The 16,463-nt window shown below is 31.4% G+C and overlaps 1 protein-coding gene across 3 annotated transcripts in view; it reads right to left on the bottom strand.

Annotated features, from left to right (window-relative positions):
- Window positions 1-800: 800 nt before the first annotated feature.
- The window catches only part of LOC127721972 (short-chain collagen C4-like), a 56,807-nt gene continuing 41,144 nt past the window's right edge, over window positions 801-16,463 (bottom strand). For 2 of the 3 annotated variants that reach the window (XM_052228822.1, XM_052228821.1), the window contains exons 2-4: window positions 12,547-12,760; window positions 3,778-3,852; window positions 801-2,564 (exon numbers count right to left, since the gene is read on the bottom strand). In XM_052228822.1, the coding sequence (XP_052084782.1) occupies window positions 2,098-2,564; window positions 3,778-3,852; window positions 12,547-12,718 (714 nt within the window). In that variant the 5' untranslated portion in view covers window positions 12,719-12,760 and the 3' untranslated portion in view covers window positions 801-2,097. The remainder of the gene's footprint in view (window positions 2,565-3,777; window positions 3,853-12,546; window positions 12,761-16,463) is intronic. The other variant, XM_052228820.1, reaches the window with a different exon arrangement.

The following is a 16,463-nucleotide window of genomic DNA, read 5'->3' as shown; positions in this document are numbered from 1 at the left end:
TAATATGACGTCTAAGGGCTTTACCTAGTATGTAAGCACCGAGTTGATGTTGAAGACTGCATGCTGCTCCATAAATAACTTTCGTTCGTTTTTGACGTTGGGTTTTTCTCCTGACTTTTGCCCAACATTTCTTTTTATTCGTTACCAATTAAATCATAATGGAATCTTTGTTCAGTAAAAGCAACAATTTATTAAGCAATTGCTGATATATAAAGTCTAAGCACAAAACAGGATATGAACTACCTAGAATAATGGACAGTACAACAGACTTTACCAACCAACAAAAACGGACTCCTTCGAGTTAGTAGTAAGACGCAAACAAACCCCCTCACATATGTGTACCTTCCCAAGTTTACAACATGTACTCTTAGGGTAGCTATTGGTTGCTGTTGTTTTTCTTTAATTGTTATATTATAAATCAGGCCGTTGACTTTTTTCGTTGAATTGTTTTCATTTTGTCACGTTGGTACCCTTTATAGCTGTCCTGGTTGCTTACTTTCACTTAAATTAGTCTCTAGTATATAGTTGTCTCATCGCCAATCATACCAAATATTCTTTATTTACCTGTACTACATGTTTTGATAGTTACTTAAATCTTTGAACTTTAGAAAGTTGACCATTTTACCCTTTTAATTAGAACAGATACATGAAATTCAAGCATGCATCTTAAATTTATTTTTTAACGTTTGCTTAAGCTTAACAATTTTGAACTAACTATACGATGTTAATATCGGCTCTGTTTCACTGATTATTCAGAAATTGAAGATCTAATTTGGTTAGTAAACAGAACAAAACATAAATCAACGAAATATATAATAGTCAAGAAAAATAAGAAAAAGAAACATAAATACTATTACTAAAAATGTTCATATATTAAGCGAAATCATCTCGATTCCAACAACACCCTTAGATGAACTAAGATGAACTGTAAGCAATGCCAAATCAATGTGGTTGCTTTTACTGCGTTTATTTAGTTGTGTAATTATATTCTGCGCTTCTTGGCTAAAAAGGTGATCGTCACTTGTTTGCACGGAAAGGGGGAGTGGGCTAATTTTACATCCAAATATGAGATTACATATCGAGGCAAACATTGCTTGAAACCAAAAACGGTTTTAGATTGGAAGCTGACAAACAGGTGGTATACTATAAAAGGTATTCACTCCTATAAACTTTATCGTATCTGCTGTATGAAAACGATTTTTTATCAAGAATTTGCATGTCCAATTCTGTGACCATAAAAACTGAGAATAAAATGTTTTATTAAACAGAGCGCTGGGATTTAAACTCTACTATAGACATATTAATGAGATATCGATTATGCATAAAACGCAAATCTGACTCATTGACGACCACATGCAGACGTCGAAATATCTTTTTATGGTTAGAAATTTGTGTACAATGTGTAAGATTCTGTTTTATTTACCAGAGGGTCTGGATGGGGGGTCCTTCAGTTCTTTATTCTTTAATATTTTAGACCGTTATTCTCTTTTTTATATTTATTTTGCCCATTATTCCCTCTTTATTTTTTGCCATTTTTTTCTCTTTTCTTTATTTATTTTTAACACCTTTTTTCTATTCTTTATTTTTTCACCCATTATTCTTCACATTTTGACCATTATTCCTGATTCTGGAAACCCAATCCAGACCCTCTTACTAGGGGTCCAGTGTGGAGATAAGAGTGCCGACTTCAAATCGAACATTTTGTATACATGCATTTGCAAACATTACTTGATATTTAATTTCCGCCCCGACCCTTATTTTTGGCAGGACTCTTTCGTGTCCTGTTTTTAAAAAAACCAAGACTCTCTACTTGGTTAACTATACCAAAATCTCTTTTTGGAAATATAGGAGATAATATCGAATCTTATGAAAACTTCTGCTACATTCATACAGAGAAATAAACTGATTTACATGAGACAGTTAAGCTGCAGAATTATTAAGACGCAAGAATTTAACAGTGTTAATCTGAAAAAAAAAATTAAACTGATAATCATCCACATTAGAAGACAGTTTACAAAACATTTAAAAATATTCAATACTATTGAATTTGAATTGATTATCATGATTATATCATGAAATATCATTAATGTTTAACATTTATTTTGAACAAACAACACATGTAAGTGGATAATCCTGTTTGTATGGTGGACAACGAAGTGATCCACATTTAGCTGCAACGTCATAAAATAGTTGACTTTGACTATCAAATGATGACCCACTACTGACATATTCAGGATGTATATCAATACAGACATATGATCCAGCTGCAGGCTGACTATAGCGACACGAAGCAGCCAGATATCCATGGTACTCAATCTTCCATCCTGTATAGCACCTGTTCTTCCCTGGTATCATTATAACACTGGAGACCTGCTTCACTCTACATACAGCACAAGGTATGTCTTGATACAAACTATTTGAAGCAAACATTTCACTTTCAAATTCTGCTCCATATATACGACCATAGCCAGTACCACTAGTCTTGACAAAGTCAGGATCTGATGGTAGACAGACTGGTTCTGCTGCTGATCCTGCCTCCGACCATATTCCACCTCCTGCATACCCTGAACAGAAATATATAAAAACATCACAAAAATTAAATATATATTGATGTGTATATTCAATATAGGAGTGGAATATTAATCTGTCCGCCTTTATTCATTGTTATGAATGAAGAAGAAGGTGGAAGATGATACGAAATCGTCTTGTTTTAATTGATAATACAAAGTCGAAATTTACATACTGAATATTGTCTCCATAAAGCCTGTTATATTTTTAATTTCTCAATTTTGAATGTCAAATCCAAAGAAACTAGAAAATTGACGCCTGAAACAACTACCTGTCTGTCTTCCAAATGTACAGGCAACACATTTAATTTTGATTGTAACAATATATCATAATTAACCTTATAGTGCAAATGATTTTATTGGGGAAGCAGAAAAAAAAGCACGCGAAATACAAGTCTGCAGTAGGTAAAGATAAGAAATTGCATCATTGAAAATGTAAAAAAGAATTAACAAAAATACAAAACTGAAAGTTAAATTCAAACAGTGTAAATGTAAATGACATAAGTAATCGAGACGAGCTTTGTCGTAATAATATTCAATTCAAATTTCAGTAATCAATATTAAGACTAAAATGGTATTAGTATTTATATAGTTTGTGGATTGTTTATCCATTCTACTTTTTACTTTTGGTCATGATTGTTGTTGTCAGTCATTCGTGTTGTAGTGTTTGGTTTTCTATGCTTTGCAAGTTCGAATTGGAAGTTTAGTCTTCTAAGATGATTTCTTTTCATTCGTAAAATCTATCGTCAAAGTTTCTGTTTATAAATCATTTCTTAAACATGATCAATGAAGGAACTCATAATGAATCGTTTTACTCTGTACATGGAAGACATTTAATAATTCTATGAAAATTATATGATATTTGGTCCTTAACAGAATAATAATGATCTACCGAATTAGACTTATCACCGGGTTTGTTCTTACGTGAGCAACACGACATGCCAAATGGGGAGCAGGATCTACTTACCCTTCCGAATCACCTTATATCACCTCCCTATTTGTCCTTACCTTGGTATAATTGTCTGTTTAATGATATATATTGTGATGTTTTTCTCACTCCACAGACGATGTTATAGCGAACATTAATGCCAGACCTTCAAAGGGGTGCTAAAAATGTTTTGCTGCTATAAAGTATGCGGGATTTTTTACTAGTTCTAACAACAGATACTTTCTGTTTTTGTGTTGAAAATGCTATGGAATCTTTTATTACCTGAGTACACAAGCTCCGTATATCCATTATTAGGACATTGTTTTCTTGACCATCTAATGTATGTAGTACCTATTTCTGAAAGTAGTAACAAGAAAATTTTTGAATGCCAAATTGTTTTTTTAATGTTTGTTTGACGTCAAAATTATTTTTTCCGACTAAATTTGAAAGATATCAATAAACAGTGAAAACGTATTACATTAAAATTGAAATATGTTAGGAAAGAATCATAATAAAACAAATATAATAATTTTTCATAAAACAAAACCTTCAGAAGTCTTCATGGCTGATGAATCAGGATGCCATGTTACAAATATTTCAGGACAATTTAAGATCAATCGAGCATGTCCATATTATACAACGGAGAAATATATTTCTTTTGGTTTGAATTAGGGTCCCCTGTGTTTAATATAGTTATACTATTTATATTTTCAAAACTGGTTAGAGCAGTTGTAAAACGGGTTCTTGTTATTTTTTGATTTTCGTATGTGGGTAATATGTGCATGTGAAATCCTTTGGCGGTTTAGGGTGGGGTTCCGTTATACTGTATAAATGTAACATGTCAAGAATTACATTATTTATTTTGGAGTTATCTCTCTTTGTGTAGAGTTCAGTTACATGAAGGAAATTGTGAAATAAATAAAGTTGAAAAAAAGCAAATATATTTTTTATAATAACATTTATATATTTTATCAAATCATATTTATGATACAGTTTGATCATTTTTCCCAACTATTAGTTAAAGGTATTTCAAAATATTATTTACTTCATTCAAGTAATTAGTGTACAGGACAAAACTGTTCACTACAGTGTATGAATTTAACTATTGATATATAACTGATCGACAGGTGTAGTTGTGTCTCAGTTTTGCGGACAAGAATATTTGAAGATTTAAGGTTGTTGTATTTTGTAAATATATTGTATGATTTTGAATATGACTGTTTTTTTTTATAAAAAGTGTTTTATAAAATATAAAAGAAGAAAAATATGATATGTGCATGTAAATAACATTATACATTTTTGTCTGAAGTTTTGCAATTGCAAACATGATTTTGAAAATTAGATATCATTATTTGAATTTGAATTATAGTTTGATTGTGCCAGTTGATAGGCATTTTTGAGAAACGCTTATACTATGAAAGATGTCTTTTATATTTTGATTATAAACGGTTCTGATTAAGTCAGTATTGTTGACAGGTAGATCTATGTGTTTTCCTACTAGAAGATGTTATTTGCTGTGAAATTGTCTGCCATTTCCTTATTTATGGTATGTATATTGAATTGTAATTGTGTGCCCTTGATTGATATTATGATTATTTTTAGTTAAATTTTGATATTTCTAATTGAAACATTATTGATTATCCATTAACAGATGTTGATTACTTTGATGATTTTCTATTATTTCAGGTGTAATACCACCAAATACCATAGGACGTCACACCCGGTTGCATACGAAAAAGCGTCGAAAAAAATATTCCCTTGAATTTGACAGTTGTAGGAAATTAATCCTACATTTCATTGCAATAAAACATTTCTGAGTCATAAACATATATTTTGGTGTTTCAAAGCACCATTCTTTTTATACTCCCGTTTACGGGACGTATTATGGTATACCGTTGTCCGTCCGTCCGTCCGTCGTCAACATGTCGGACAATAACTCAAAAACGCTTAACCAATTTTCATGAAACTATTGTGAATTGTTTGTATCTATTGACGTGAGCTCCCTTTCGATTTTTATAAGTTTTAGATTTTACGTTTCCGAGTTATGTGGTTTCATTCATTAAAAAAGGGGGATTTTCCAGTTTTCGGACAATAACTCAAAAACACTTTCACCAATTTGCAAGCAACTTTGGTGAATTGTTTATATCTATTGAAATAAGCTCCCTTTTAGATTTTTATTAATTTTAGATTTAACGTTTCCGAGTTCTGGGATTTTAGTCATAAAAAAGGGGTGATTTTCCAGTTTTCGGACAGTAACTCAAAAGTTCTTTGAGCAGTTGTCATAACACTGGTAACTGGGTTATATCTATTAAAATAACCTCCCTTTATATATAATTATTTTTTTTTATAAATTTCTGAGGTGACATTGAGGAGTTATGGACTTCTTTGAAAAGCGACGGGCGTATCATGCGCTCATATTATTTTTATTTCATTATATTTGGTGTTTTTATAAAATATTTTAGAAACTTGAGGTTACATGGTAACTAAAGCTTGTAAACAGGAAAAAAAGACCCTGTGTATTAATCATTAGATATCCAGGGAGAATATCTAATAAAATATATATAATGTTAGTATTATACACTTAAACATTATACATAATATACATGATATAAGTAAACATAAATATAAATTGATTCATACGATTTTTATATCTGCTTACAATTCGGAAAAAATCACGGATCTACACCGTAACATTTTATGGTTATTATGTGTGTTTCATAACTTTCTCACAGGATACCTGTGTAATTGGAATTTGATAATTCTTTTATAATTTGAAGGATTTATTTTTCAAACTTACATGTTGGACCATGCTTATGGAAATTAATATAAAGGTAAGTGTATATAATTATATTTATTACGAATCAATAGGTTATTTTTTCAGCGATGCATTTTTTGGCACCTCGTGACATATTATTTATACACGGAAAGTAGCATGTGTTGATTTGTCAAACATACGCACTACAGGACAGATATCACTTACAAGTTACAATATGTTGATGTCTTAAGGTAGCACAATACAAAAGCAACTAAATTTTATCAAAATTTCATTTTCAGCTGTTTTTGTTACTTCTTAATATTCCAAAACCACAGAGGAAAAATTCATTTACATATCTTGAACTGTTAATGAGTTTTGATGATAATTAGTTTCATAAACAAATGCACGTGTCTGACTGATACAAGATAAGAACATGTGAACAGTACTTTGTGGTTAATCAATAGAATCATTTGATAGCTTTATGACCACTGACCAGCAATACAAATAACAGTTACGAAAAAGAGGTGGATTAGGGATTAATGGAAAAATGAAGATAATGAATTCCAAATAAAAATACATTTCATTAAAGGAGCTGCCAGGAGAAAAAAAAACAAAATAACAATTTGGAGATATAGAGGGAATCAAAATATAAATGTACAGAAATTTAACAAATGTAATTGTATAACAATTAATGTACTGGAATTTCTTGGGGGAGAATGTTTAGATGTGAATTTGTTTTAAAAGAAAATACAAATTTAATATTTCATTTTCAAACTGCAAAATTGAACAAAATTTACTTTGTGTAAAACACCATATTGTCCTTGTATACAATTACAATTCTAAAAATCCCCCATAAGGATCCCCTAAACTGACCAACTGATCATTTTGTGTACACATGCATAACTTACTTTTTGTAACAATCAGAAAACAAAATATATTATGTTATGTACTAAATGAATAAAATCCATATTGAAAAAAGTAAATGCAATGTGTAATTAAACTTCTGAGATCATTAATAGTAAAGGTTTATCATGGTGGGCGGATTTTTGACCATATCAGTAGCAACTGACTTACAACAAGGTCAATAATGATATAACATCTCGCGCCAGATCTGGTTTTTGATGCATAGGGTGTGCATTTTCTCTATATATTTAAAATTGCTGAAATTGAATGCTTTCTTACTGGTCAAAACCTAATTGATTGATGATTGAAGGCCAATCCTGAAATATCCCAATGGTACATGTGTGAATTATATTGAAGTTAATAGGGTACAAGTAGGAAAATCCTTATTTATTCAATTGTGACACATTCATTTTTGTCATGAAAATGTAGTTTTAAATGAATTTAGCTCCTAGATGGGTGCCCCTATATGTCTGATTTTCACACATGTTGTTTCTTGACCAGTTATCTTCAAAAGGGTGTCTCAGATTTCCAAAAACATCAATAGAACAAATTTTATACCCAATTAAATTTAGTGATCTCTTATGAATTTAGGTTGCAAACTTCATTGAAGGTTTAGGAGAGAATGAAATACAATAGGAAAAATCTGAGACACGCTTTTGGAGGTCAAACTGTGTTATACAAGAATCTATAAAATATTTTGGGATGCTATGAATAACAAAGATGCTATTTTCATTCAAGTGTGGACATCTCAATATATCAACTTATTACATAATAATTAATTATGTAATAATTATGTCAAATTGACGTTTTCACCATTTCAAAGATTAATCTTTCCTCTATCTTTTGGTACCTCATTTATAAAATTTAAAGCTGGATGAAAGAAATTACATCAGTTTAAAGTTGTCTGATTGGGGGTGAAAAAATCTTTATATTGTGCTACCTTAAATAACATTTATCCAGTTTCGATATTTCTTATCGCATTTAATTTTATGATGTCGTTTACTTCCGTTTTGAAACTTTTGATTATATCTATCGTTGCTTCTTTTTTGTTTGAAATAAAATATGCCTTATATATAGAGAAGAATATAACTGTTATAAGGTTGTTTATATCAAAATATTTTATATCTGATATTTTATAGCCAGTTATTAAATTTTCTAGCCTTAGTATGTGTGTGTCTATTTGAAGATAAAATAGTAGTTTGTATATTTATTGCCAGTATTTAGTATTATAAGGGCATGTTATGAAAAAATGTTTATAATTTTCATTTTCTTTGCAAAATTATATGAACTGTTTTCTAATACAATCCATTGAACTAATAATTCATTGCATGGAAGGATGAAATGGAGTAATTTCCATTTAAACATTTTAAATTTGTTGTTATCTAGGTATTTAAATATAAAACTAAGAGTGTTTTTAAATTTTATGTTCAAATTTTCTTTGAAAGTTCTTTCCCACTTAAGAAAACCTACAGGTTTTTCATGTTTATGAATGTCAAATAATATTGAATATATGTCTTTATTACTCATTTCTGGATAGATATTATGATTGAGTAATATTTGCAGATTTTTGGCATTCTTTATATGTATTTTTGTTTTAAATGAGCTTTCTTGCTTTAAAATATTCTGCCAATGTTTTGGAATAGCTTTCTTTATTAAGGATAATTCTCTAATCCAATCTCGTTTATATGGTCATTTTTATAAATTTCCTGTTACAAAACTTTGAATATTTCGAAAAACTAAGGATTTTCTTATCCAAGGAATAGATTAACTTAGCCGTATTTGGCACAACTTTTTTGGAATTTGGGGCCTCAATGCTCTTCAACTTTGTACTTGTTTGGTTTTATAAATATTTTGTTCTGAGCGTCACTGATGAGTCTTTTGTAGACGAAACGCGCGTCTGGCGTATTAAATTATAATCCTGGTACCTTTGAAAACTATTTACCCCACTGGGTCGATGCCACTGCTGGTGGACGTTTCCGTCCCCGAGGGTATCACCAGCCCAGTAGTCAGCACTTCGGTGTTGACATGAATATCAATTATATGGTCATTTTTATAAATTTCCTGTTACAAAATTTTGAATATTTCGAAAAACTAAGGATGTTCTTATCCAAGGAATAGATTACCTTAGCCGTATTTGGTACAACTTTTTGGGTCCTCAATGCTCTTCAACTTTGTACTTGTTTGGCTTTATAACTATTTTGATCTGAGCGTCTTATGTAGACGAAACGCGCGTCTGGCGTATTAAATTATAATCCTGGTACCTTTGATAACTAATTAAATTTTTGTTTAAGTAATATTATATATTCTGATATATAACATCTTTCATCAATTATGTCATTTACATACAGAATATTACATGTAATATGTTCAATCCACTTAGTAAATAATAAGTATTTTCCTTTTGTTTGTATGCTATGATTGCCCCATAAAATCTGCTTTTTTATATCTAGAAAAGTTTGTGGGATCTTTGTCTGTCCACCCTTTACATTGATCCAAGTTTTTATCAATTGCTGATAGAACTCAGGAAGGGATTTAAATATTTTTGTTCAGCTTGAATACTTCAATTCCTCATTTATTATCACATTTCATGCATACATGTGTGAAAGTTACCCCAAAATTCTGATTTATTGGCCTAAAAAGTTGAAATTTGGAGGAAATGAGAGGTATAAATAGACCAAAAGGGACCTTATCATGAAGACAAAGAGGTCCATTAGTGGTATTTATCATCCTAGAGTCATGTTTTGTATCATATACAACTGTTTGTAGGCAGGTGAGATAAGTATTTGGTCCACACTATATTCTATCATGATGCGGCTTGATTTGGATTTTCGAAGAAATTTTGCTCGAACCGCTACAGATGTCGTCTAACATTATACTAGATTTTTCTCAAAACTATTGAACTGATTATGACAAAACTTGACAGTAATGCTTGAAATAACTAGTATTACAAAGGAAAAAATCACATTCAGTTTATTCAACAAAAAATCTTCTTTAGGTGTGATACCACCAAATCATAGTACATCACATGCCTACGAAAAAGGGTCGAGAAAAATATTCCCTTGAATTTGACAGTTGTAGGAACTTAATCCTACATTTCATTCCAGTAAACAAATTCTGAGTCATAAAAATATATCCTGGGTGTTTCAAAGCACCATTTTTTTCATTTGGTGTGTCCATAAAATAATTTTGTTACATGGTAACTAAAGCTTGTAAACAGGAAAAAACGGGTGATAATTTGATTGGTTAACTTCCAGTGATAGTTATTATCTTATATGCAATGAAATGTTATGTGAAATTTTGTCTGTAGTACTGGATAGGATAAAACTTTACTCATGCCAAGTATTTCCTTATTTGAAACAAAGATAAACTCTACACAATATTTTAAAAAGTGCAAATTTAACAAAGAAGGGAGATAATCATGTTATTGTAGCTTTTATATATCTAGGTAAATTTGATAACTTAATGTTTCTGATGTATTTATTTGATTTTTGGATAGGCAATCTTTATTCCAGGCTACATATTATTGAATTTAAGATCTGCGTTTTAATAGATTAATGATGTTTTGTGTTTTTCTATTTTTCATCAAATTTTGAACTATTCAGCGTTGCCAATTAATGTGATTATTTTTGATATATATATAAAGGTGTGAGTTCGTATCCCGTTGAGGGTTACAAATTTGTCAGCATAAAAATCTTATTCTTACACTGTTGGGTTTAATTTTCAGACATATATATATATATATATATGAATATACAATAAATTTATATGAAATTTCCTTTAGTTTGCCAGTTTATCGTTGTCGGAGGCTATATAAAGAAATTGTTGAGCTGTCAGTTCATCGAAGGTGCTCACAGTAGCTACAACGTACAGTTTTCCGTTTATTGCAGTATTTATGAGTTTTGATCATATGGATAAATCAAAAGTTTATGTTCATTTACATATATTGACGTGTTTAAAAATTTGTTGTATGAAAACGTCAATTTTAATATTGTTATTAAATTTTACATGTATTAAATTATGATGTTATTAAACACTGTTTGCAAGAGAAAAGAACTAGTTACTGCGAGCAACCAAATCTATATTAGATTTTTATCTTATTTATACTAAGAAATTTAGTAAAGAAATACTTTAAATTCGGACAAGCATGGTGAGGGATAATTTAAGATATAATGAGTCCCAATTAAGACGTTTTATAATTCTATCAAATAACATCATGCAGACATTTAACTAATAGTTTGTCAGATATCAGTATTTATTGGTAATTTGTACATTTTTTTTTTATCTTGCCGCCATATATTTTTCTATATCATGGACAGGACCTGATATTCGAAAATATTAGGCAGTGAAGTCACATAACAGTACAGCAACTTCACGTGTTCATGTATATCCGCGTCGTTTTATCAATGCAATGCACGTGACTTCATTCATACAGCCGAACAACTATCCCAACGTTTTATACGCGTAACAGCAGTTTTACTAACAAATTCAATTTATTTCGTATTCTCTCTCTCTCCAAAAAAAAAAAAAAAATTTTGTTAAGACAATTTGCTGATAAAAAGAATAATGGCATTTTATTTTTTAATACTTACTTCATCAGCTCGAATATCAGCTCGCACTAATGGGCTCGCGCTTGATATCTTGCTGATAAAGTCAGTTTCAGAAACAAAATGCCATTATTCTATATGTATGCTCTGGACTCCGAATCACTTATTTGCCTATTCCACTAAACAATGAATTTAAAGTAAACCTCGCAAATAACCTCGTTTGCATTTTGTTGTTAATATTCAGATAAGAGAAATTTCCAGCGTAGCAAAACGTGATATTTTGCTAAAAGATAAAAATAGGTTGATTACAAGAAAATCTTATTGAGTCAGTTGTTGCTCATGTACCATGTAAACTGTAATTGTGCATTATTGTATATATCGTTATGATATTTTAATCCAAATATCAAATTGATGCTACAGTTACACTACAAATAATATGTATGCATTGACCATTGAACATTTTCGACTCCATTCGATAATGAATTGAATTAATTTAACTTGATTTGAAATGATAGAATAACTAAAGAACGGGTGCCACCAGTAAAGCAAGATCTGCTTACCCTTCCGGACCAACTGAGATCACCGAAGTTTTTGGTGGGGCTTGTATTGCCCAGTCTTCAGTCTTCTATGTATGGTTTTGTAGAATTGGTTGTGGTTTCGTCGTCTTTCGTTTTTTTTTTCCATAGGGATGTCAGTTTTTCTTTGGCTAATGAGATTTGAATTTCGCCTTTATAGCTACGATCCGCCTCTTTTTAACCATTTTTGTAATTTTAGGAGTCAAAATATGGCTCTTATCACATCTCTTTATGTGTCAATTCATCGCGACAATTCCTCCTTATGTAAACTTACCGCTCTGCTTCGATTTAAGAGCTGCTAATTCAGCCTTGATATTCTGATTGTCTTGTTTCAAACTAACGAACTCCGGAAATAGCTCAAGAACAGATTTCTCTGTCTGCAGAGCTGGCCGTTCGGAAAACATGAAAGCGACCATTATACAAAAGATGTAAACAAATAGTCCCATGGCCTTCGACCTCTTGTGTAAAGTGATTCTGTTTGTCTGAAACTGATAATAAACAGCATGCTGAAAAATGATACAGTAAATTGGTAAAATCAATGATTTTGTAAAGTCTCTTAAATATTTCGAAATTGTGAAGGAACAGCTGACCCTTCCGGAGCAACTGATTTCACTCCTGGTTTTGGTGTCAGGTTCATGCGACACTCTCTTTAATTTTCTTGGTAGTTTGTTGTTATTGTTGTTTGTCTTTTCATCATCAATGATGTTGTCTGTTTTTTTAGACATTTGCATTAATTATGGTTTTTTTACTGTCCCTAACATCTTCTCTCTAATATTTGGCAGATTTTGTGATTTTTTGGGTGATTTAGATAAAATCACTGAAAAATTACTAAGGATGTTTTTGAAATCATTGATTTGATGTCTGAATTATATATAAAAAAAAAGAAGATGTGGTATGATTGTTAATGAAACAACACTCCACCAGAGACCAAATGAAGTAGAACTTAACAACGATAGGTTACCGTACGGCTTTCAACAATGAACACAACCCATACCGCTTAGTAATCTGTAAAAATGACCAATGCTAAACACTTGAAATGAGAAAACTAACGAACAGATATATGTATAAAACAATAAACGGAAAAACCATATGATATACCTCAACAAACGACAACCACTGAATTACAGTCTTCTGTGATTAGACAGGCACATACAGAAATTGGCAGAGTTAAATGTGTTTGCTGGCGCCGAACCCTCCCCCTCACCTGGGGCAGTGGTGCAACAATAAAACACAAGAACAGACTATACAAATCAGCTGAAAGAGGATTAACTCATCAGATCGATACAAATCACAAATTAAAAACTTAACACAAAGTACAGATCTGAGAGTACTCGCAGTTACTGAAAACTAGTTCAAAGCCAATGATAACTAATCAAAAATCATGTTGCTTTGTATCTAGGACTTAGATATCAAACAGTACACATCCAACACCCAATGGATGTAGTGTAAAGACGTCGTTTAACAGTCAGAGGAAAACATGACCTTTTACATGCACGTATCAGAAATGAATTTGGTCAAATATAGAAAAATAAGTTTGAATACCTAATTGTTCACCGAAAGGTTTTCTCGTTTACAAATATAAAAAAAAAAATAACAAAATAACAAAAATAACGAACTCCAAGGAAAATTAAAACGGAAAATCTCTTTTCAAAACCAAAAGCTCGAACACACCAAACGAATGGAAAACAACTGTCATATTCCTGACAAGACACATTCGCTTTACACTGATATGAATGTTATATAAAACAGTGATACAAAAAATGTGCTTATTTTGGTTGGCCTATCCTCCAATATATTACTGAATTAAGATATTTCCATTGACAATTCGTTAGGTCAATGATGACTTTGAAAGGTCAGAACGGATAAATTCCCCTTTGAAATGGAGATTTGTGATTTATGTAATAATACACAACACACTCACATATTTCCCCTGACTCGAAAATATTCTTTTTGCCAAATTTGATTCCATGCTGAAGCGTACACATACATAACAGTATGAAAACGTCTGGTATTAAGAGTTTCTGACACAATATTCTCAATACCGTAATTGGACTTGTATTTGAAGTGAAGCCAGCGAAATCGAAAATATTTCACCAGAATTTCCTTTTCTTCCTCGAAGAAAATTTTCACCATGAGCGAAATAGGTTAAACAACTCATGATAATTGAATATCGCTTGATATTAACTCTCTTTATTCTATTTCAATTATAATAAAAAATTCCTCAAAGGCTCGTTTAATATTGAATATATTCCGAATGACCACAATTAAAACACCTATTAATTTTTATTATGATATGCACGGTCACATTCTTGATTCAGTTGAAAATGCAAAATACTTTGGAATAACTCAGTCGTCAAATATAAAGTGGAACAATCACATTCAGAACATGACATCTGAAGCAAACAAGACCCTTGGGTAAATCTCAAAATAAACTCAGTGACCATTAAAGACAGTAAAGTAATTTGTGTGACTTGACGCAATCTGACGTTTCAAAATATATTGTTCGTCTATTGTTCTAGGGAATGTGCGGATTTCAGCTCCTGTGACCGAACCTCCATGCGCGGACAACTTCTCCAAAATTCACAGACCTTTGTTTGAAATTTAAATGTTTCAGAGGTTAAAATGAACAATCAAGGATGACATGAAGCGAGATCACTAACATGCTTTCGTATGTAAATATCATATTATAAACAAGTCTTAATTGAAAACAACGTTCAAACCTATGATTGCGTTGGATAAAAACCGCAATTTTTATACGTGTGCATGCAAAACAAATTTCTTGGTAGAGGGATTCGATTCCTAACATCACTGAAGAGACAGTAATTGTCGAAATCCGGATATGGTGTACAAAAATCTTTGCACCTTTGTTTGCGGTATACCATCTTTGCCGCAAGTTTATTGTTTTCTGTTTGGTATTAAATTTATAATTAAGATCCATTTATTACACCTTGTGATCCGTTTATTTGGCAATCGTCAATGGCAGTCAGCAGGGTTAAAGAACATTTGTTATTCGACGTGTTAGTCAAATGCGTTTTGTTAAAATATACTTTTTCACTTTTTTGGTCTTTTGGAAAATGTTGTTTGTGCTGTATTTAGACCCCTCTAAAAAGAAATTTGTTTTGCATGCACACGTATAAAAATTGCGGTTTTTATCCAACGCAATCATAGGTTTGAACGTTGTTTTCAATTTAAACTTGTTAATATCATATTATATATAGACAAGGTAAAAAAAAATCCCAGAATGGTCACAGAGAGAAGAAACAATCAAACTGACGACGATAGATGTATTACGTATAAACTAACAATTCAAAAGATACAGGTAGAGCTGAAGGAAAATTCTGAAACTTTTCTGAGGTGTTTTCTCTCAAACAACACTTTTAAAACGGATTAAGAAATATATACATAAACATCCACTATTTATTTGTAAAAGTATGTCTAATGGTCATTTAAAGTGACCAAATGACAAGTAGACGCATCGCCAGACAAACTACCTTCTAAAGAGTCCCTCAAATTGTATCGTTTTTCATCAAACCTACAATCCATTATGTATGAAAATACAAAGAATTGAATGTATGCTTTCAACATCACGTGATGTTCGTATATATAAGTCTTGGTTAAGGGATATATCCAATCGACATGGTTATTAAATACGAACAGGGTTTAACAAAATTGCTAATTCAGTAAAAGGAAGTAGGTTTTGAATATATGTCGCCAGATCAGCTACATCAGGTGTATTGCTTGTCAGTACGGACATCGTAGTCAACTTCGGCGCGAATATCTGACGGAGACCGCGCATAACATATTTACCTTCCACTTCGATGAAGCTATAAAGTGTGTAGAACTTAAGAATATCCACACTTAGTTAAGTGAATGTGCATTGAAATCAGACGTTCCAAAATCGTACGTCGAGTTATTCATCAACCGTTTCAAATGGGTTTGGTGGCTGGAAGAAAAGGAGACACAACGATCTGTTGAATAATGAAATCAGAAATGAAGCTGGAATTTTGTCTTTACTCGATATGTAAATATCTTACCGTACTATGAACGACCTAAAAAAATTAATACAATAGGATTTTACAAATCCATCTAAACCGTGAGCGTATCTCGGACCAGAAAAGATTCAGCAAGTCATACTCAATCAGGACCACGATAGACTGGGGATACACACATTTGAAAATGGTTACAAAATGT

The sequence above is a fragment of the Mytilus californianus genome, unplaced genomic scaffold, assembly GCF_021869535.1.
Source record: "Mytilus californianus isolate M0D057914Y unplaced genomic scaffold, xbMytCali1.0.p SCAF_12, whole genome shotgun sequence".
Classification (NCBI taxonomy): Eukaryota; Metazoa; Mollusca; class Bivalvia; order Mytilida; family Mytilidae; genus Mytilus; species Mytilus californianus.
The sequence above is the reverse complement of the archived record's forward strand: the minus strand, read 5'-3'. Positions and strand labels throughout refer to the sequence as shown.